General features: G+C 47.6%; 1 protein-coding gene across 2 annotated transcripts in view; it reads right to left on the bottom strand.

The window, feature by feature from the left end:
- Nucleotides 1-2,150: 2,150 nt before the first annotated feature.
- LOC139274013 (uncharacterized) overlaps nt 2,151-23,463 on the bottom strand; it is a 54,145-nt gene continuing 32,832 nt past the window's right edge. For both annotated transcript variants that reach the window (XM_070891102.1, XM_070891159.1), the window contains exons 6-7: nt 8,937-9,046; nt 2,151-3,735 (exon numbers count right to left, since the gene is read on the bottom strand). In XM_070891102.1, coding sequence (XP_070747203.1) covers nt 3,622-3,735; nt 8,937-9,046 — 224 coding nt within the window. In that variant the 3' untranslated portion in view covers nt 2,151-3,621. The remainder of the gene's footprint in view (nt 3,736-8,936; nt 9,047-23,463) is intronic.

Genomic DNA, 23,463 nt, shown 5'->3' with positions numbered 1-23,463 from the left:
CACCATTGAAAGCCTGAGGGCCATGTTTGCCACCCGCGGCCTGCCTGACATACTGGTCAGTGACAACGGGCTATGTTTCACCAGTGCCGAATTTAAAGAATTCATGACCCGCAATGGGATCAAACATGTCACCTCGGCCCCGTTTAAACCAGCCTCCAATGGACAGGCAGAGCGGGCAGTACAAACAATCAAACAGAGCCTTAAACGAGTCACAGAAGGCTCACTCCAAACCCGCCTATCCCGCGTACTGCTCAGCTACCGCACGAGACCCCACTCACTCACAGGGGTGCCCCCGGCTGAGCTACTCATGAAAAGGACACTTAAAACCAGACTCTCGCTGGTTCACCCCAACCTGCATGATCAGGTAGAGAGCAGGCGGCAGCAACAAAATGTAAACGATGGTCGCGGCACTGTGTCACGGGAAATTGATCTGAATGATCCTGTGTATGTGCTAAACTATGGACATGGTCCCAAGTGGATCGTGGGCACGGTGATAGCTAAAGAAGGGAGTAGGGTGTTTGTAGTCAAACTAGACAATGGACAAATTTGCAGAAAGCACCTGGACCAAACGAGGCTGCGATTCACAGACTGCCCTGAACAACCCACAGCAGACACCACCTTTTTCGAGCCCACAACACACACCCAAAGGATCAACGACACCACCCCAGACCAGGAAATGGAACCCAGCAAGGCCAGGCTCACCCAGCAGCCCTGCAGGGCCAATAACACGCCAGCCCAGCAAGGGCACAGCTAACACACCAGAACAGACATTTGTACCGAGGCGGTCCACCAGGGAAAGGCTCCCGACCGCCTCACCTTGTAAATAGTTTTCACTTTGACTTTGGGCGGGGAGTGATGTTGTGTATCTGTAAAGCATGCACTCCCATGTTCCACCACCAGGGAGCGCATCCCCTGAAGTCCCAAGGGATCCCAGCATAAGCCGGATAAGCCGGCCCCTAAGGCCTGTTCCTTACTCTGGAGTGTCTTAATAAAGACTGAGGTCACTATTACTTTAACCTCTCTGTGTGCAGTCTCATCTGTGTTAGGAACACAATAGGTGCAACTCTAAAGGGAGTGAATGAACAGAGAGACCGGGGGGTATATGGAGGTGGCAGGATGGTTGAGAAAATGGTTAAGAAAGCTTATGAGATCCTGGGCTTTATAATTAGAGAGATAGTGCAAAAGCAAGGAGACTATGATGAACCTGTATAAAACACCGGTTCGGCCTGTGCTGCAGTATTGTGACCAATTCTGGGCACCACACTTTAGGAGGGATGTGAAGGCCTTAGAGAGGGTGCAGAGGAGATTTACCAGAATGGTTCCAGGGATGTGGGGCTTCAGTTACGTGGATAGACTGGAGAAGCTGGGGTTGTTCTCCTTGGAGCAGAGAAGGTTGAGAGGAGATTTGATCATGAGGGGTCTGGACAGAGTAGATCGAGAGAAACTGTTCCCATTGGTGGAAGGGTCGGGAACCAGAGGACACAGATTTAAGGTGATTGGCAGAAGAACCAAAGGCCAGATGAGGAAAAACGTTTTTATGCAGCGAGTGGTTCAGATCTGGAATGCACGGCCTGAGAGGGTGGTGGAGGCAGATTCAATCGTGGCTTTCAAAAGGGAATTGGATAAGTAGCTGATGTTAAACAATTTGCAGGGCTCCGGGGAAAGGGCGGGGGAGGGGGACAAGCTGAAGTGATAGTTTTTTATTTACACAGATCCATTACCTTGGATACATTCCCGTAAATGGTCAAAAGAATGAAGTCCGAAAGAAAGGGAAATGTATTCTCATTATTGCAACATGGGTAAAGAGGAATAAGAACAGAACACGCAGGAAATACTCAGCGGGTCAGGCAGCATCTGTGGAGAGAGAAACAGAGTTAATGTTTCAGCTCGATGACCTTTCAACAGAACTGGAAGATGTTGGAGATTTGACAGTTTTCAAGCAAGTCGAGATCCAGAGAAAAGTGTGTGTGGAAAGAACAAAGGGGAAGGTGTGTGATCGGGAGAGGGTCGGAGTGATTCAATGACAATACTTTCCCATTCCATTCCCAACCAATCTCTTCATCACAATCTATCAGTGCAATCAGCAAACAATTGATTAGCAGGGCTTTTAAATGATTGTTGAGGATAAATTAATAGAACATTCCCAGAGCTGGAATAATTCCCACTTTAATTTGCATATTTACTTTCCCACTTTTATTCATGCTGGTTCTTTTCTGTTAATCTTTCAGTCGCACTCTGCTGCAAACAATTCCCTGGGTGAGAGCATGGAGACATCCTTCCCCTGAGATTGTCCGAGGGACTGTCTAAGGGAGAGAAAACTGTAGCCCCAGTGTGGGGCCTCACCGGCCGCGAGTGGAGATCAGCAAATCTGCCCAATGTCCGATGAATTTCCACCCTTTGTAATTTCATACAGTGACCGGGAAAGTTAGCACTTGTAAAGTAAAATAACAGATACTGAGACTGACTGGGAACTATTGAACTGTAAACTTTGGGATATAAACTAATCCAGTTACACAAAAGATTACCACAAAATAAATCCAGAATAAAAACACAAATCTATTTCTAAAGTTTCCACGATGTATCGATGTAGGTTCCTGAGGCTGCAGAACTCGATGGGCAGAGACACCATGGGCTGAATGCAGGGCTGGATTAAGGCTGTGTGGGGCCGAAGGTTAATAGGAGGGAAGGGCCTATATATGTACTATATATTGGTATCTATGGGGGATATCTAGGGGTATCTATGGGGGATATCGAGGGGTATCTATGGGGGATATCAAGGGGTATCTATGGGGGATATCTAGGGGTATCTATGGGGGATATCTAGGGGTATCTATGGGGGATATCTAGGGGTATCTATGGGGATATCTAGGGGTATCTATGGGGATATCTAGGGGTATCTATGGGGGATATCTAGGGGTATCTATGGGGGATATCTAGGGGTATCTATGGGGGATATCGAGGGGTATCTATGAGGGATATCGAGGGGTATCTATGGGGGATATCTAGGGGTATCTATGGGGGATATCTAGGGGTATCTCTGAGGGATATCTAGGGGTATCTATGAGGGATATCTAGGGGTATCTATGGGGGATATCTAGGGGTATCTATGGGGGATATCTAGGGGTATCTATGGGGGATATCTAGGGGTATCTATGAGGGATATCGAGGGGTATCTATGAGGACATACTTACTCGACTAAATACTTTTCACATTTGACTTTGTCGTCGACATTTCCACTTTCAAAAGATAAATGAAAATACTTCATCCTTTTGTAAGGATTCACAATGATCAGACCTGATATTATAGCACTGGTCCTGTGAACAGTGCACATAACTCTCTGGGTGAATCATTTTTGGATATTTAAACATGTTTCCAGATTGTCACAGAATTTTAAACACACTTTGAGCCATAAGGACACAATATTTTGCACCTCTGAAGATATAATTATGCAGTTATATATGATATTGCTTCGCCAACCTTGTGATAAAGATTTAGGGTTAATGGTATAAAAATGAGGGCCTAAAGTCGAGGGCCTAAAAAATGAGGGCCTAAGGCTATAGCCTTCTTAGCCAATGGGTTAATCCGGCCCTGGCTGAATGGCCTCCTTCTATGCTGTACCAGTCATTCTATGGTCTCCAGATCAGGGTCAGAGTTCAGGGTCTGTAATGCGATAGCTTCTGGTGCATCATCTGTTTCATTTCCTGTCGCCTTTTGTGGGCTCCCGCTGTGCAATATCTGACAAAAGACAAGAAATGTGCTTTAAATAAAGAGTTTATGCTTCAAGAATAAACAGTGGACTGGAAGTGATGGATAAAGAGGAAGTTGAATAGAGGAGTAATTTTACAGAATGGGGAACAGAACAGAACATGGCCCACACATCACTGGCTCAGTGTTACTGAGATAATTTCAACAATTAAAGGTTCAGTCATTGGAAGAAGTAGACCTGATTAAAATGATAAACTAACGCCAGTTACTGAGAGAAGATATTGTGGAAGATTTTTCCCACTATGAATATATGAATGTAAAATAAGTTTATACTTTTGAGGTTAAAGGTCATGGCCATAGTGTGACCACATTTCTAAGAGGTTCTCCCTGTGGTTGACTGACCTCACCAGTAAAGTTACCTCGTTGAACTTATAACTCTGCTTCTGACACAACAATGGTCTCCTCCTGAAGCTACTGATCCTGTCTCTTTTGTTACCTCCCTGAGCTGTGATCTGCTGTGACGTTTATCAGAATCATTCATTTTCACAAAGTCAGTCATACTGTTCAATTTATTGTCATTTTTAATCTTACTTTTCAAATAATATTGGTTTCTGACAACATGGAAGTCATTAACTTCCAATATCAAAGAGGAATATGTTTGATAGTAAATTAAATGAACATAGAAACATGAACATAGAAAATAGGTGCAGGAGTAGGCCATTCGGCCCTTCGAGCCTGCACCACCATTCAATAAGATCATGGCTGATCATTCCCTCAGTACCCCTTTCCTGTTTTCTCTCCATACCCCTTGATCCCTTTAGGCGTAAGGGCCACATCTAACTCCCTCTTGAATATATCCAATGAACTGGTCTCAATGAGTCTCTGCAGTAGGGAATCCCACAGGTTAACAACTCTCTGAGTGAAGAAGTTTATCCTCATCTCAGTCCTAAATGGCCTGCCCCTTATCCTAAGACGGTGTCCCCTGGTTCTGGACTTCCCCAACATCGGGAACATTCTTCCTGCATCGAACCTGTCCAGTCCTGTCAGAATTTTATATGTTTCTATGAGATCCCCACTCATCCTTCTAAACTCCAATGTATAAAGGCCCAGTTGATCCAGTCTCTCCTCATTTGTCAGTCCAGCCATCCCAGGAATCTGTCTGGTGAACTTTCGCTGCACTGCCTCAATCTCAAGAACGTCCTTCCTCAGATTAGGAGACCAAAACTGAACACAATATTCCAGGTGAGGCCTCACTAAGGCCCTGTACAACTGCAGTAAGACATCCATGCTCCTATACTCAAATCCCCTAGCTATGAAGGCCAACATACCATTTGCCTTCTTCACCGCCTGCTGTACCTACATGCCAATTTTCAATGACTGATGTACCATGACACCCAGGTCTCATTGCACCTCCCCTTTTCCTAATCTGTCACCATTCAGATAATATTCTGTCTTCGCGTTTTTGCCCCCCAAGTGGATAACCTCACATTTATCCACATTATACTGCATCTGCCATGCATTTGCCCACTCACCTCACCTGTCCAAGTCACCCTGCAGCCTCTTAGCATCCTCCTCACAGCTCACCCAGTTTAGTGTCATCTGCAAACTTGGAGATATTACACTCATTTCCTTCATCCAAATCATTAATGTATATTGTAAAGAGCTGGGGTCCCAGCACTGAGCCCTGCGGCACTCCACTAGTCACTGTCTGCCATTCTGAAAAAGACCCGTTTATCCCGACTCTCTGCTTCCTATCTGCCAATCAGTTCTCTATCCATGTCAGTACATTACCCCCAATACCATGTGCTTTAATTTTGCACACCAATCTCTTGTGTGGGACCTTGTCAAAAGCCTTTTGAAAGTCCAAATACACCACATCCACTGGTTCTCCCTTGTCCACTCTACTAGTTATATCCTCTAAAAATTCCAGAAGATTTGTCAAGCATGATTTCCCTTTCATAAATCCATGCTGACTTGGGCGGATCCGGTCACTGCTTTCCAAATGCGCTGCTATTTCATCCTTAATAACTGATTCCAACATTTTCCCCACTACTGATGTCAGACTAACCGGTCTATAATTACCCGCTTTCTCTCTCCCTCCCTTTTTAAAAAGTGGTGTTACATTAGTTACCCTCCAGTCCATAGGAACTGATTCAGAGTCGATAGACTGTTGGAAAATGATCTCCAATGTATCCACTATTTCTAGGGCCACTTCCTTAAGTACTCTGGGATGCAGACTATCAGGGCCTGGGGATTTATCGGCCTTCAATCCCATCAATTTCCCTAACACAATTTCCCGCCTAATAAGGATTTCCTTCAGTTCCTCCTTCTCACTAGACCCTCGGTCCCCTAGTATTTCCGGAAGGTTATTTGTGTCTTCCTTAGTGAAGACAGAACCAATTTGTTGACTTGGTCTGCCATTTCTTTGTTCCCCATTATAAATTCACCTGATTATGACTGCAAGGGACCTACATTTGTCTTCACTAATCTTTTTCTCTTCACATATCTATAGAAGCTTTTGCAGTCAGTTTTTATGTTCTCGGCAAGCTTCTTCTCACATTCTATTTTCCCCCTCCTAATTAAATCCTTTGTCCTCCTCTGCTGAATTCTAAATTTCTCCCAGTCCTCAGGTTTGTTGCTTTTCCTGGCCAATTTATATACCTCTTCCTTGGATTGAACATTATCATTAATATCTCTTGTTAGCCACGGTTGAGCAACCGTCCTCTTTTTATTTTTACTCCAGACAGGGATGTACAATTGCTGGAGTTCATCCATGTGATCTTTAAATGTTTGCCACTGACTATCCACCGTATCATTTGCCAGTCTATTCTAGCCAATTCACGCCTCAAACCATCGAAGTTACCTTTCCTTAAGTTCAGGACCTTAGTTTCTGAATTAAATGTGTCACTCTCCATCTTAATAAAGAATTCTACCATATTATGGTCACTCTTCCCCAAGGGGCCTCGCACAACAAGATTGCTAATTAGTCCTTTCTCATTACACATCACCCAGTCTGGGAGGGCCATCTCCCTCGTTGGTTCCTCGAGATATTGGTCTAGAGAACCATCCCTAATACACTCCAGGAAATCCTTCTCCACCGCATTGCTACCAGTTTGGTTAGCCCAATCAATATGTAGATTAAAGTCGCCCATGATAACTGCTGTACCTTTATTGCATACATCCCTAATTTCTTGTTTGATGCTGTCCCCAACCTCACTACTACTGTTTGGTGGTCTGCACACAACTCCCACTAGCATTTTCTGCCCTTTGGTATTCCGTAGCTCCACCCATACCGATTCCACATCATCCAAGCTAATGTCCTTCCTTACAATTGCATTAATTTCCTCTTTAACCAGCATTGCCACCCCGCCTCCTTTTCCTTTCTGTCTATCCTTCTTAAATGTTGACTACCCCTGGATGTTGAGTTCCCAGCCTTGGTCACCCTGGAGCCATGTCTCCGTGATGCCAATGACATCATTACCGTTAACTACTATCTGCGCAGTTAATTCGTCCACCTTATTCCGAATACTCCTCGCATTGAGGCACAGAGCCTTCAGGCTTGTCTTTTTAACACACTTTGCCCCTTTAGAATTTTGGTGTAATGTGGCCCTTTTTGCTTTTTGCCTTAGGTTTCCCTGCCCTCCACTTTTACAATTCTCCTTTCTATCTTTTGCTTCTGCCCCCATTCTACTTCCCTCTGTCTCCCTACATAGGTTCCCATCCCCCTGCCATATTAGTTTAACTCCTCCCCAACAGCACTAGCAAACACTCCCCCTGGGACATTGGTTCCGGTCTTGCCCAGGTGCAGACCGTCCGGTTTGTACTGGTCCCACCTCCCCCAGAACTGGTTCCAATGTCCCAGGAATTTGAATCCCTCCCTTGTGCACCACTCCTCAAGCCACGTATTCATCTGAGCTATCCTGCGATTCCTACTCTGACAAGCACGTGATTAGTTATCCTGAGATTACTACTTTTGAGGTCCTACTTTCTAATTTAGCTCCGAGCTCCCTAAATTCGTCTCGTAGGATCTCATCCCGTTTTTTACCTATATTCTTGGTACCTATATGCACCATGACAATAATTTGAATTCTAGAATATTGGACTCAATGTGAGCAATCTCCTTTGATTTTCCGTTTTAATTTTATTCACTGATAATCAGGTACGGCTCTCAGAGATCTCACTGACATTCCAGGCTGGAGCTCACACACACACACAGAGGTTGGGGTGAATAGTATAGATTAAATTTAGGGGAGGCTAGATAAGTACACGAGGGAGAAAGGAATAGAAGGAGGTGTCGATTGGGTGGGAGGTGGCTCGTGTGGAGCATAAACCCCGACATGGACCAGCTGGGCCGAATGGCCTGTTTCTCTCTGTGAATTCTATGTAAACATCCTGAACAATACAGGTTACCTCACATCCTTCATGTAAGTTCAAACCTTCCACTAGTTACCACATTGCTGTGCCTCTCACCCCAACAGTTCCCATTCTACAATTCCTCGCACACAGCCCTGAAACACTCCTTCCTCGAACACTACCCCAACTGAGCTCTCCCAAACAGAAACTTTCCTTTTGAATGGACTGAGATTTGACCGTGAGTAAATCAGGTGAACCAAACCTACCACAGAGGAAGTGTTTACAGAGCGACAAATTCATTTCTATGCCCCAACACTCCTGCAGCTCTCTGGCGCCACCAGGCCACAGCAACAGGAATAACAGCAACGTTAAAATGATCAAACTCATTGCCAAACAAGCATTTGTATTTTGAGTTCATCTTAATTTTTACAGGTCGTGCTTTAACTGTTCAACTATTGGTTCCTGATAACTTTCAAGTTACTAATTTCCAAGAGGAATACTTGTGACAGTAAATGAAAAATAGTCAAAGATTGGGCCCCTAGTTTGAGCATTGTCCAATCATTGTCCAGCTATGGCCCTCCGAGATCTCCCTGATTCCTTCCTCAGAGCCTGGTGGAAAGTGGCAGCAGGGAAGTTAGTGCTGTTTGAATCAGGAAAAACATTCAAAGCTGTAAGAATTTAGCGAATTTGGAACAATTGCTTTCTTTAAATGTGCCAATCAATGATTCTTTAAATTCAGTACAATGTACAATATTTAAATAACATTTAAAAATACAGTTTGTGACATAATATCTGTTCAAAGAACATCAGTTTATCCGTGTCAAGTGACAGCTCGGCACTAATTCCTGATTTACTGGAAAGCTTAAAGAAATTCTTACTCTGTTCATCCTCTTCAAGCAGGAAATGAGTCCGACAGCAATGCCCAGTTTAACCAACAAGTAGCCCGAAACTGTGACCATCCAAATGGTCGGAAGTGGTCTCACTCTCACTGTGAAGGACAAAGTTAGAGTTTCAGTTTCACTCTCCATCTCGTTGAATATTTAAATACTCCTGTCAGTCATTCTATAAAAGATGTGGAAAGTGAAAACATTCAGCTTTAAACACTGGGAGCTAGAGGGCCAAATATTTCCACCAAGACCAAGTCCACGTCTTCTTTTTGTCCCATTTTATGTGTCTGAATTTGACTATTTTCATCAGATTATAGTGGGTGCAATAGCTTTAAATTAAAGTGAGCAGCTCTGAGGGAAAAGGGAGCGAATTAACGGGCATCAACTGGATGTAGACGTTAACCATCAAGGTGTCAGACAGACCCAGATCTGGAACTGGCATCACTAAAAAACACCCACGGTAACAAGGTGCAATTTTGTTGGAACTGTTCATATCTACCAGTCCGATCATGCGTGTTTTTAAAGTTCCGTGTGTTCTTGCAATGTTTATCTACCGAAGTAAAGTTCCCTCGACACTGTCCCATCAAACACTCCCAGGGCAGCTACAGCACGGGGTTAGATACAGAGTAAAGCTCCCTCCACACTGTCCCATCAAACACTCCCCGGGCAGCTACAGCACGGGGTTAGATACAGAGTAAAGCTCCCTCTACACTGTCCCATCAAACACTCCCAGGGCAGGTACAGCACGGGGTTAGATACAGAGTAAAGCTCCCTCTACACTGTCCCATCAAACACTCCCAGGGCAGGTACAGGGGGTTAGATACAGAGTAAAGCTCCCTCTACACTGTCCCATCAAACACTCCCAGGGCAGGTACAGCACGGGATTAGATACAGAGTAAAGCTCCCTCTACACTGTCCCATCAAACACTCCCAGGGCAGGTACAACACGGGGTTAGATACAGAGTAAAGCTCCCTCTACACTGTCTCATCAAACACTCCCAGGGCAGCTACAACACGGGGTTAGATACAGAGTAAAGCTCCCTCGACACTGTCCCATCAAACACTCCCAGGGCAGCTACAGCACGGGGTTAGATGCAGAGTAAAGCTCCCTCTACACTGTCCCATCAAACACTCCAAGGGCAAGTACAACACGGGTTAGATACAGAGTAAAGCTCCCTCTACACTGTCCCATCAAACACTCCAAGGGCAAGTACAACACGGGTTAGATACAGAGTAAAGCTCCCTCTACACTGTCCCATCAAACACTCCCAGGGCAGGTACAGCACGGGGTTAGATACAGAGTAAAGCTCCCTCTACACTGTCCCATCAAACACTCCCAGGGCAGGTACAGCACGGGGTTAGATACAGAGTAAAGCTCCCTCTACACTGTCCCATCAAACACTCCCAGGGCAGCTACAGCACGGGGTTAGATACAGAGTAAAGCTCCCTCTACACTGTCCCATCAAACACTCCAAGGGCAAGTACAACACGGGTTAGATACAGAGTAAAGCTCCCTCTACACTGTCCCAGCAAACACTCCCAGGGCAGGTACAGCACGGGTTAGATACAGAGTAAAGCTCCCTCTACACTGTCCCATCAAACACTCCAAGGGCAAGTACAACACGGGTTAGATACAGAGTAAAGCTCCTTCTACACTGTCATAAGAACATATGAACATAAGAATTAGGAACAGGAGTAGGCCATCTAGCCCCTCGAGCCTGCTCCACCATTCAACAAGATCATGGCTGATCTGGCCGTGGACTCAGCTCCACTTACCCGCCCGCTCCCCGTAACCCTTAATTCCCTTATTGGTTAAAAATCTATCTATCTGTGACTTGAATACATTCAATGAGCTAGGCTCAACTGCTCCTTGGGCAGAGAATTCCACAGATTCACAACCCTCTGGGAGAAGAAATTCCTTCTCAACTCGGTTTTAAATTGGCTCCCCCGTATTTTGAGGCTGTGCCCCCTAGTTCTAGTCTCCCCGACCAGTGGAAACAACCTCTCTGCCTCTATCTTGTCTATCCCTTTCATTATTTTAAATGTTTCTGAAAGATCACCCCTCATCCTTCTGAACTCCAACGAGTAAAGACCCAGTCTACTCAATCTATCATCGTAAGGTAACTCCCTCATCTCCGGAATCAGCTTCGTGAATCGTCTCTGTACCCCCTCCAAAGCCAGTATATCCTTCCTTAAGTAAGGTGACCAAAACTGCACGCAGTACTCCAGGTGCGGCCTCACCAATACCCTGTACAGTTGCAGCAGGACCTCCCTGCTTTTGTACTCCATCCCTCTCGCAATGAAGGCCAACATTCCATTCGCCTTCCTGATTACCTGCTGCACCTGCAAACTAACTTTTTGGGATTCATGCACAAGGATCCCCAGGTCCCTCTGCATCGCAGCATGTTGTAATTTCTCCCCATTCAAATAATATTCCCTTTTCCTGTTTTTTTTGCCAAGGTGGATGACCTCACATTTTCCGACATTGTATTCCATCTGCCAAACCTTAGCCCATTCGCTTAACCTATCCAAATCTCTTTGCAGCCTCTCTGTGTCCTCTACACAACCCGCTTTCCCACTAATCTTTGTGTCATCTGCAAATTTTGTCACACTACACTCTGTCCCCTCTTCCAGGTCATCTATGTATATTGTAAACAGTTGTGGTCCCAGCACCGATCCCTGTGGCACACCACTAACCACCGATTTCCAACCCGAAAAGGACCCATTTATCCCGACTCTCTGCTTTCTGTCAGCCAGCCAATTCTCTATCCATGCTAATACATTTCCTCTGACTCTGCGTACTTTTATCTTCTGCAGTAACCTTTTGTGTGGCACCTTATCGAATGCCTTTTGGAAATCTAAATACACCACATCCATCGGTACACCTCTATCCACCATGCTCGTTATATCCTCAAAGAATTCCAGTAAATTAGTTGAACATGATTTCCCCTTTGCATGTTGTATCTGCTTGATTGCACTATTCCTATCTAGATGTCCCGCTATTTCTTCCTTCATGATAGCTTCAAGCATTTTCCCACTACAGGTGCTAAACTAACCGGCCTATAGTTACCTGCCTTTTGTCTGCCCCCTTTTTTAAACAGAGGCGTTACATTCGCTGCTTTCCATTTTCCAAGAGTAAAGCGATAAATACCAATGCATCGGCCTGCATCCAGAGATGGGCGCTCGCGTTGTCCGCATACAACTACGCCATCCGCCACAGGCCAGGCACAGAAAACTGCGCCGAGCAGCAGTCGGTGAGAGGCGGGAGCAGCGTGGTGAGGCCTATAAAGGCCCAGCGGGTGTTCCACAGGCAGTCGGTGAGAGGCGGGAGTCGAGGTGAGGCCTATAAAGGCCCAGCGGGAGTTCCACAGGCAGTCGGTGAGAGGCGAAAGGCGGGAGCAGCGTGGTGAGGCCTATAAAGGCCCAGCGGGTGTTCCACAGGCAGTCGGTAAGAGGCGGGAGCAGCGTGGTGAGGCCTATAAAGGCCCAGCGGGTGTTCCACAGGCAGCGGCAGTCGGTGAGAGGCGGGAGCAGCGTGGTGAGGCCTATAAAGGCCCAGCGGGTGTTCCACAGGCAGTCGGTGAGAGGCGGGAGTCGAGGTGAGGCCTATAAAGGCCCAGCGGGTGTTCCACAGGCAGTCGGTGAGAGGCGGGAGTCGAGGTGAGGCCTATAAAGGCCCAGCGGGTGTTCCACAGGCAGTCGGTGAGAGGCGGGAGTCGAGGTGAGGCCTATAAAGGCCCAGCGGGTGTTCCACAGGCAGCAGCAGTCGGTGAGAGGCGGGAGTCGAGGTGCGAGGTGAGGCCTATAAAGGCGGGGCTTGTGCACCTCCAGCCGGGAGAAAAAGCAGAAAAGAAGTAGAAAGGAATCAAAAGGTGACGTCACAGCCAAAGGGGTAAGTGATTGGCTGGTGATTGGTGAGTAGTTTTTCTTTTTCTTTTTTATTTCAGGAAGTAACCTGTAACAGTGTTGTCACCAATTTAAGGGTATCTAAGGGTTAATTCATGGCAGGAGAGCTCTGTCACGTGATATGCTCTCCTGTACCATGTGGGAACTCAGGGATATTTCCAGTGTCCCTGACGACTACATCTGCGGGAAGTGTATCCGCCTCCAGCTCCTGACAGACCACGTTGCGGAATTGGAGCTGAGGGTGGATTCACTCTGGAGCATCCACGATGCTGAGAATGACGTGAGTAGCACGTGCAGCGAGTTGGTCTTACCGCAGGAGAAGGGTCCACAGCCAGCTAGGGAATGGAAGACCAGCAGGAAGAGTAGTGCAAGGAAGGTAGTGCAGGGGTCCCCTGCGGTCATCCCCCTGCAAAACAGATACACTGCTTTGAGTACTGTTGAGGGGGATGACTCATCAGGGGAGGGCAGCAGCAGCCAAGTTCATGGCACCGTGGCTGGCTCTGCTGCACAGGAGGGCAGGAAAAAGAGTGGGAGAGCAATAGTGATAGGAGATTCAATTGTAAGGGGAATAGATAGGTGTTTCTGCGGCCGCAACCGAGACTCCAGGATGGTATGTTGCCTTCCTGGTGCAAGGGTCAAGGATGTCTCGGAGCGGGTGCAGGACATTCTAAAAAGGGAGGGTGAACAGCCAGTTGTCGTGGTGCACATTGGTACCAACGACATAGGAAAAAAAAGGGATGAGGTCCTACGAAACGAATTTAAGGAGCTAGGAGCTAAATTAAAAAGTAGAACCTCAAAAGTAGTAATCTCGGGATTGCTACCAGTGCCACGTGCTAGTCAGAGTAGGAATCGCAGGATAGCGCAGATGAATACGTGGCTTGAGCAGTGGTACAGCAGGGAGGGATTCAAATTCCTGGGGCATTGGAACCGGTTCTGGGGGAGGTGGGACCAGTACAAACCGGACGGTCTGCACCTGGGCAGGACCGGAACCAATGTCCTAGGGGGAGTGTTTGCTAGTGCTGTTGGGGAGGAGTTAAACTAATATGGCAGGGGGATGGGAACCAATGCAGGGAGACAGAGGGAAACAAAAAGGAGACAAAAGCAAAAGACAGAAAGGAGATGAGGAAAAGTGGAGGGCAGAGAAACCCAAGGCAAAAAGGGCCACTGTACAGCAAAATTCTAAAAGGACAAAGGGTGTTAAAAAAACAAGCCTGAAGGCTTTGTGTCTTAATGCAAGGAGTATCCGTAATAAGGTGGATGAATAAACTGTGCAAATAGATGTTAACAAATATGATGTGATTGGGATTACAGAGACGTGGCTCCAGGATGTTCAGGGCTGGGAACTCAACATCCAGGGGTATTCAACATTCAGGAAGATGGAATAAAAGGAAAAGGAGGTGGGGTAGCATTGCTGGTTAAAGAGGAGATGAATGCAATAGTTAGGAATGACATTAGCTTGGATGATGTGGAATCTATATGGGTAGAGCTGCAGAACACCAAAGGGCAAAAAACATTAGTGGGAGTTGTGTACAGACCTCCAAACAGCAGTAGTGATGTTGGGGAGGGCATCAAACAGGAAATTAGGGGTGCATACAATAAAGGTGCAGCAATTATAATGGGTGACTTTAATATGCACATAGATTGGGCTAACCAAACTGGAAGCAATACGGTGGAGGAGGATTTCCTGGAGTGCATAAGGGATGGTTTTCGAGACCAATATGTCGAGGAACCAACTAGGGGGGAGGCCATCTTAGACTGGGTGTTGTGTAATGAGAGAGGATTAATTAGCAATCGCGTTGTGCGAGGCCCCTTGGTGACCATAATATGGTGGAATTCTGCATTAGGATGGAGAATGAAACAGTTAATTCAGAGACTATGGTCCAGAACTTAAAGAAGGGTAACTTTGAAGGTATGAGGCATGAATTGGCTAGGATAGATTGGCGAATGATACTTAAGGGGTTGACTGTGGATGGGCAATGGCAGACATTTAGAGACCGCATGGATGAACTACAACAATTTTACATTCCTGTCTGGCGTAAAAATAAAAAAGGGAAGGTGGCTCAACCGTGGCTATCAAGGGAAATCAGGGATAGTATTAAAGCCAAGGAAGTGGCATACAAATTGGCCAGAAATAGCAGCGAACCCGGGGACTGGGAGAAATTTAGAACTCAGCAGAGGAGGACAAAGGGTTTGATTAGGGCAGGGAAAATGGAGTACGAGAAGAAGCTTGCAAGAAACATTAAAACGATTGCAAAAGTTTCTATAGATATGTAAAGAGAAAAAGGTTAGTAAAGACAAACGTAGGTCCCCTGCAGTCAGAATCAGGGGAAGTCATAACGGGGAACAAAGAAATGGCAGACCAATTGAACAAGTACTTTGGTTCGGTATTCACTAAGGAGGACACAAACAACCTTCCGGATATAAAAGGGGTCAGAGGGTCGAGTAAGGAGGAGGAACTGAGGGAAATCCTTATTAGTCGGGAAATTGTGTTGGGGAAATTCATGGGATTGAAGGCCGATAAATCCCCAGGGTCTGATGGACTGCATCCCAGAGTACTTAAGGAGGTGGCCTTGGAAATAGCAGATGCAATGACAGTCATTTTCCAACATTCCATTGACTCTGGATCAGTTCCTGTAGAGTGGAGGGTAGCCAATGTAAACCCACTTTTTAAAAAAGGAGGGAGAGAGAAAGCAGGGAATTATAGACTGGTCAGCCTGACCTCAGTCGTGGGTAAAATGACGGAATCAATTATTAAGGATGTCATAGCAGCACATTTGGAAAGAGGTGACATGATAGGTCCAAGTCAGCATGGATTTGTGAAAGGGAAATCATGCTTGACAAATCTTCTGGAATTTTTTGAGGATGTTTCCAGTAGAGTGGACAAGGGAGAACCAGTTGATGTGGTATATTTGGACTTTCAGAAGGCTTTCGACAAGGTCCCACACAAGAGATTAATGTGCAAAGTTAAAGCACATGGGATTGGGGGTCGTGTGCTGACATGGATTGAGAACTGGTTGGCAGACAGGAAGCAAAGAGTAGGAGTAAATGGGGACTTTTCAGAATGGCTGGCAGTGACTAGTGGGGTATCGCAAGGTTCTGTGCTGGGGCCCCAGCTGTTTACACTGTACATTAATGATTTAGACGAGGGGATTAAATGTAGTATCTCCAAATTTGCAGATGACACAAAGTTGGGTGGCAGTGTGAGCTGCGAGGAGGATGCTATGAGTCTGCAGAGTGACTTGGATAGGTTAGGTGAGTGGGCAAATGCATGGCAGATGAAGTATAATGTGGATAAATGTGAGGTTATCCACTTTGGTGGTAAAAACAGAGAGACAGACTATTATCTGAATGGTGACAGATTAGGAAAAGGGGAGGTGCAACGAGACCTGGGTGTCATGGTACATCAGTCATTGAAGGTTGGCATGCAGGTACAGCAGGCGGTTAAGAAAGCAAATGGCATGTTGGCCTTCATAGCGAGGGGCTTTGAGTACAGGGGCAGGGAGGTGTTGCTATAGTTGTACAGGGCCTTGGTGAGGCCACACCTGGAGTATTGTGTGCAGTTTTGGTCTCCTAACTTGAGGAAGGACATTCTTGCTGTTGAGGGAGTGCAGCGAAGGTTCACCAGACTGATTCCCGGGATGGCGGGACTGACCTATCAAGAAAGACTGGATCAACTGGGCTTATATTCACTGGAGTTCAGAAGAATGAGAGGGGACCTCATGGAAACGTTTAAAATTCTGATGGGTTTAGACAGGTTAGATGCAGGAAGAATGTTCCCAATATTGGGGAAGTCCAGAACCAGGGGACACAGTCTAAGGATAAGGGGTAAGCCATTTAGGACTGAGATGAGGAGAAACTTCTTCACGCAGAGAGTGGAGAACCTGTGGAATTCTCTACCACAGAAAGTTGTTGAGGCCAATTCACTAAATATATTCAAAAAGGAGTTAGATGAAATCCTTACTACTCGGGGGATCAAGGGGTATGGCGAGAAAGCAGGAATGGGGTACTGAAGTTGCATGTTCAGCCATGAACTCATTGAATAGCGGTGCAGGCTAGAAGGGCCGAATGGCCTACTCCTGCACCTATTTTCTATGTTTCTATGTTTCTCAGTCGGCTGCCATTGCCCACCACGGGGGTGGAAATGTTGCAGTCCACAGATCTAGCCATGGTTATGGAAACATTTGAGAGTGAGCAATCACCTGTCACTGCCCGACAGATCAAAACCTGTTCAAACCAGGACACGTTATTATCTCTAGTCAAAAGCTGTGCGCTTTACGGGAGCTGGTCCAGTGTCCCAGTGCAAATGCAGGAAGAGATAAAGCCATTCCAGCAGAGCAAAGATGAAATGTCTATACAGGCAGACTGCCTTCTGTGGGGCAATCGAGTAGTGGTCCCCAAGAAGGGCAGAGACACTTTCATCAATGACCTCCACTGTACCCACCCAGGCATCAGAATGATGAAAGCGATAGCCAGATCCCATGTGTGGTGGCCCGGTATCAATATGGACTTAGAGTCCTGCGTTCACAGATGTAATACATGCTCGCAGTTAAGCAATGTACCCAGAGAGGCGCAGCTCAGTTTATACTCTTGGCCCTCCAAACCGTGGTCTAGGGTACACGTCGACTGTGCAGGCCCGTTCTTGGGTAAAATGTTCCTTGTGGTTGTTGATGCATACTCCAAGTGGATTGAATGTGAGATAATGTTGACTAGCACGTCCGCTGCCACTACTGAAACCCTGTGGGCCATGTTTGCCACTCACGGCTTACCTGATGTCCTGGTGAGCGACAACGGGCCATGTTTTACCAGTGCTGAGTTCAAAGTAACGGGATCAAACATGTCACATCTGTCCCGTTTAAACCAGCGTCCAATGGTCAGGCAGAGAGAGCAGTGCAAACCATCAAGCAAGGCTTGAAGAGGGTAACTGAAGGCTCACTGCAGACTCGCCTATCCCGAGTTCTGCTTAGCTACCGCACGAGATCCCACTCGCTCACTGGGATCCCACCTGCTGAAATGCTCATGAAAAGAGCACTTAAGACAAGGCTCTCGTTAGTTCACCCTGATCTACATGAACAGGTAGAGAGCAGGCGGCTTCAACAAAGTGCATACCATGATAGCGCAAATGTGTCAGGCGAGATTGAAATCAACGATGCTGTATTTGTATTAAATTATGGACAAGGTCCCAAGTGGCTTCCTGGCACTGTCGTGGCCAAAGAGGGGATCAGGGTGTTTCGGGTCAAACTTTCAAATGGACTCATTCACCGGAAACACTTGGACCAAATCAAACTCAGATTCACGGGCTACCCTGAGCAACCCACCTTGGACCCTACCTTTTTTGATCCTCCAACATACACACCAGTGGCAACCAGCACCACGGCTGACCACGAAGCAGAACCCATCATCCACAGCAGCCCAGCAAGGCCAGCTGCACAGCAGCCCAGCGAGGGCCCAACAAATGATTCAGCAACACCAGCTTTCACACCGAGATGATCAACCAGGGCAAGAAAGGCCCCAGATCGACTCACATTGTAAATAGTTACACTATTGACTTTGCGGGGGGGAGTGTTGTTCTATATGTGGACTTGTATTTACTCTGTACAGCCACCAGAGGGCTCATCCTCTGGAGTCCTAAGTGATCCCACAATCCCTTGGGAGCACAGGTATTTAAGGAGGCTTCACAGGTTGGAGAGGCACTCTGGAGACCTGCAATGAAAGACTAAGGTCAAACTTTACTTTGAGCTCACAGTGTTCAGTCTGACTCTTTCTCCATACACAATATCCTCAATACACGGGCAGTGACCCCGTGCATGATGTCACTGAGGCGCAGCATGTAGATTAGGAAAAGGAAGGAACATTATATTCGGAAACAACCAGCTGCCTTTTTCAACCTCATCTACGTTTTTGCTTTTCCACAGGTATCTAGTCTGTCTATGTACCAGGGCAGAGAAAAACTCCAGAACTTTAGGTGGGCTTTCTTACCCTCCAGATGGTGGGCAGCACATTCTGGACCTTTTCATGGCATCGCCCTGTGACCAAATATCCCCAACACTCCAGGTTCATGCTGGACCCCTGCAAACTCTCCTCCTCCACCACATACTGTACCACCTCTTCAGACCTCCCTTCCCACAGCCTCCACTGTTGGCCATGATAACCACTGCTGAAACCCTCATCATTGCCTTTGTTACCTCGACACTTCACTATTCCAAAGCACTCTTGGCTGGCCTCTCACATTCTACCCTACGTAAACTAGAGATGATCCTAAACTCGACTGTCCCTGTCCTAACTCGCACCAAGTCCCACTCACCCATCACCCTCTGTGCTCGCTGACCTACATTGGCTCCCAGTTAAGCAACACCTCGATTTCAAAATTGTCATCCTTGTTTTCAAATCCCTCCATGGCCTCGCCCCTCCCTATCTCTGTAATCTCCTCCAGCCCCTCACCCCCCGCCCCCCCATCCCCCGAGATGTCTGCGCTCCTCTATTTCTGCCCTCTTGAACAGCCCTGATTAGAATCGCTCCACCATTGGTGGCCATGCCTTCTGTTGTCTAGACCCCAAGCTCTGGAACTCCCTGCCTAAACCTCCCCGCCTCTCGAGCTCTCTTTCCTCCTTCAAAACACTTTTTAAAACATACCTCTGACCAAGCTTCTGGTCACCTGCCGTGATTTCTACTTATGCAGCTCGGTGTCAAATATTTGTCTCATAATATTCCTATGAAGCACCTTGGGATGTTTCACTACGTTAAAGGCGCTCTATAAATACAAGTTGTTGTGTTATTGTTGTAGTGCAATGAGTTAATGGAACGTTTTGACCAAAATCTAGGCAGCCTGTGGCTCCTCTGCTCCCTCCTCTCCCCCATCTTACACACTGCTTCGTGATCCGAGGAGGAAGACATTCACTAATCGCCCAAGGGTTGCTATGGTAACTGTGCTTACACTTTGCCTCCTTTTACAATCTGACCTTCCAACACAGGCTGTCAGCACTTCACTGCAAGTTTAATGGGGCATCAAGGTGGGAAAATGTACAGCTCTCTGACAACTGTTCACCCACTTTCCAAATACACAGAAACACTGGACACCCGAGCACACTGCCAACACAAGATATCTGCACACTGCGTGTTCACAGACTCACAAACGGTGGAAGTTAGGCTCGGTCTAGGGTGGCACTGTCTCTGCTCACAATACCAGAAAATGTCTCTTCTATATCTGCTAACAGAAGGCTGCACAGGTGAAGAGATTTGTACCTGAGGGGGACCTCCCAACCAGTGCTCACTGACTGAGAGTAAACTCAGCAATTCCACACTCCCAGTGTAAATGTTTCTGACAGTGAAATGGGGAAGAAGTTGTTTACTTTTCATACCAACGTTAATCCCCGGGAATGTCCCTTCCCACAATCTGCCTGTGGAGTTCCCAAATTAGCTCATTTACATACATTATAAGGAGGGCCAGTGGATTTGCAGCCTTGAGTTTCTTGCTTTTGATCTCACAATGCACAAGCCCGAGCAGACTGTCGAACTCGTCTGGCAGAACGTCTCATCGCCAGAGCTTTCACACAAGCACCAAGACTAGACACCAAGCACCAGGGTGAGGAGGGCCCTACCCATCAGACCCTTCAGGCACAGCCGGGGTTTCAGAGACACGGCCCTCTGCCCCAGAGTTGGCTGTGGTGCGGATGAGACAATCCTCCATCTCCTTTGGGATTGCCCCTTTGCAAGGCAGGTCTGGATGGAGATGCAGTGGTTGCTGTCGAGGTTCATCTAAGCAGCTCCGTAACACAGGACTCTGTGCTCTACGGGCTGTTCCCAGGGACACACACCGAGACAGACATCATCAGCTGCTGGAGGGCCATCAACTCAGTGAAAGACGCACTTTGGTCTTCCCGAAACTTGCTGGTCTTCCAGAGCAAGGAGATGTCCACGTCTGTGTGTTGCAGACTGGCACAATCCAAGATCCAGGAGTACGTGCTGAGGGTCACACTAACAATTGGTGCAGTCGCCGCAAAGGCACGGTGGGGAAGGGCCACAGTTTAAAGTCCTTCCATCACGGTAAACCCAGGGGCTGGAATCAGTATAAAACTCCCCTCGGCCTGTACTTGTAAACTTGTTGTATACATAGAGCACCATGATCTGAAAACACCTGTGTTGTGCCATGTATAATGCAAGTTCTGTTTAGTAATGTATGTTGCAAGGAAATGTAACTGTACCCTCACCCATTCCGTGTACCGTATAGTGTCACTAGTAAAGTAATTTGATGACTGTATTACAATGTATCCTGGATTGTACTGAAATGTACCTCGAAATGTAAAGCAAGCAAATGTATTGAACGGAACTGCCGTCAGCATCCAAATGTATTGTATGGAATTACTGACTGCATCCAAATGTACTGAACTGCCTCCAATGTATTGTGCCACTTTTTATATCAATAAAGTATATTTTGAAATTTAAAAAAAAGGAGGGATCATCATCATAGGCAGTCCCTTTTGGGAGCTGAGTGCTTTGAAGTGTTGCTGCTCAGTGGCACTCTCTGTGGATTGGCCATTCATGTGCTAATTGACTAATTACAGAAACTCATCTTTCCAGTTTGGCTGGGTCTGGTCTTTTTGCTCGGGACAAGCACCAATTGTAGAAATCTGCACGTCGAACGACCAACGGTCAGCCAAGGTGCCGGACTGGCACCACGAAAGATTGGAGGCTTCGGCCAAAACACAAGCTGAAAGGAGGAATCTGCAAATGGATGGTGGCCAACCGAGCGGTGAACCAGGGCGTCCGAAACACCATCCGAGTGAGGGTGAAGAAAGTGGAAGGACAGACAACGATGCACCGGGACCTCTTCGTGAAGAAAGTCCTGCTTGGAACCTGTGGCATGAAAGTCGCTGATGTCTTCACCTTGCAGGACATCCCGAAGAGAGGTTACTTTGATGTGTCCTTCAGAAACATCACCCTATGCCTGAAGTTCCTGAGGGGATTGAAGGAGGTGAGTGAACCACTGCGGTCAATGCTGACTTGGGAACCACTGTTCATCCTCCCGTCGCAGAGAAGACGCACTATCACAGTGCAGATGTACAACCCCCACATCCCGGTCATTGATGTGCTGACATTCCTCGCCAGGTGTGTCGATGGGGCAGGAAACAGCATCGACCTGAAAGACCTCCACGGGATTTGGACCAGCAAGCACCAGATCCAGGTCACCATGAAAGTGGACGCCAGCGGAACCATCCTGCACCCTCCCTCCAGCTTCACCATCGGAGGAAGTCGGGGCTACATGGTGTACGCCGGACAACCCAACGTGTGCCGGACCTGCGGGAAGGCAGGCCACGTGGTGGCAAGCTGCACAACTGTCATCTGCTGCAACTGCAAGAAGGAAGGCCACCAGACAAAGGACTGTAAGGAGACCAAGTGCTGCAACCTTTGTGGTCAGGCTGGAGATCTGTGCAAGGCCTGCCCCAAGCACAATGTCAGCTCTGCGCAGGCGGCAAAGAACATGGTGACCCGTGAGGAGAAAGCTGAGGAACACAACGCCCCAGAGGAGACCGACACCGCCCTCCCTCCCAACACACCGTGCGAACAAACCACTGCCCTAGTCGACACTGACCGAGAGGAGGAAGGGCAGTCTGCCACAGCAAGCCGCCAGACACTAACACCCAGCAGTGAAACTCCCCCCGAGACACCGAGTCCATGGAAGAGGAGGGAGCAGGAGCAGAAGGAAAACAGGAATGGCAGCTCATCAAGATGAAGAAGAAGGCAGCCCACAAGTCAAGGGAAAAGAGGCCTCCTGCAGAAACGAGAGGCAAAAGACAGCTACTGTCCACGACGGACAGCAGTGACTGCAGCTCACCCGATGACGAAGGGCGAGGCAAAAGCCCCCACTACCACCAGCAGAAGGGGCAAAACACCAATGTGACCAGCGCAGTCCAGCTCCGGGACCCTGGGAGCAGTGATGTCACCAATACCCCCCGCTCCGGATCTCTGGGAGCGATGAAGAGACAGATACACCCCCGCTCCGGATCTCTGGGAGCGATGAAGTGACAGATGCCCCCCCGCTCCGGATCTCTGGGAGCGACGAAGTGACAGATGCCCCCCCGCTCCGGATCTCTGGGAGCGACGAAGTGACAGATGCCCCCCGCTCCGGATCTCTGGGAGCGACGAAGTGACAGATACACCCCCGCTCCGGATCTCTGGGAGCGATGAAGAGACAGATACACCCCCGCTCCGGATCTCTGGGAGCGACGACACCACAGGGGATGCACACAAGGAACAACCAACACCAGGCAAGGGCAGCCCAGTTAACATGGAGGTCCCCCGTCCATACTGCTGGTGTCCCCTGGTCAACCCATCCCCAAGGCAGAGGACAACCCATATCTCAGCCAAGGTGCAGTAGAAAAGTTTAAAGTTAACCTATGTATACGGGAACAGGCCACAGGGCCAAAGGACTGCGTGTTTGAAATGTAATGTTTGGATTGTAATCACCAATTTAAAAATGGGTTTAAAGATAGCATCCATTAACGTGCGTAGCATTAAGTCATCTACGCGATGTGTTTCCACCTTGGGGTACCTCGCCAAGGTCAAGGCAGACCTGCTGTTCTTGCCGGAGTGTGGCCTGCCGCACTTCAGCAGTTAC

Source organism: Pristiophorus japonicus, chromosome 1 (genome assembly GCF_044704955.1).
Source record: "Pristiophorus japonicus isolate sPriJap1 chromosome 1, sPriJap1.hap1, whole genome shotgun sequence".
Taxonomy (NCBI): domain Eukaryota; kingdom Metazoa; phylum Chordata; class Chondrichthyes; family Pristiophoridae; genus Pristiophorus; species Pristiophorus japonicus.
Note: the sequence above shows the minus strand (reverse complement) of the source record. Positions and strands in the feature narration are given on the sequence as shown.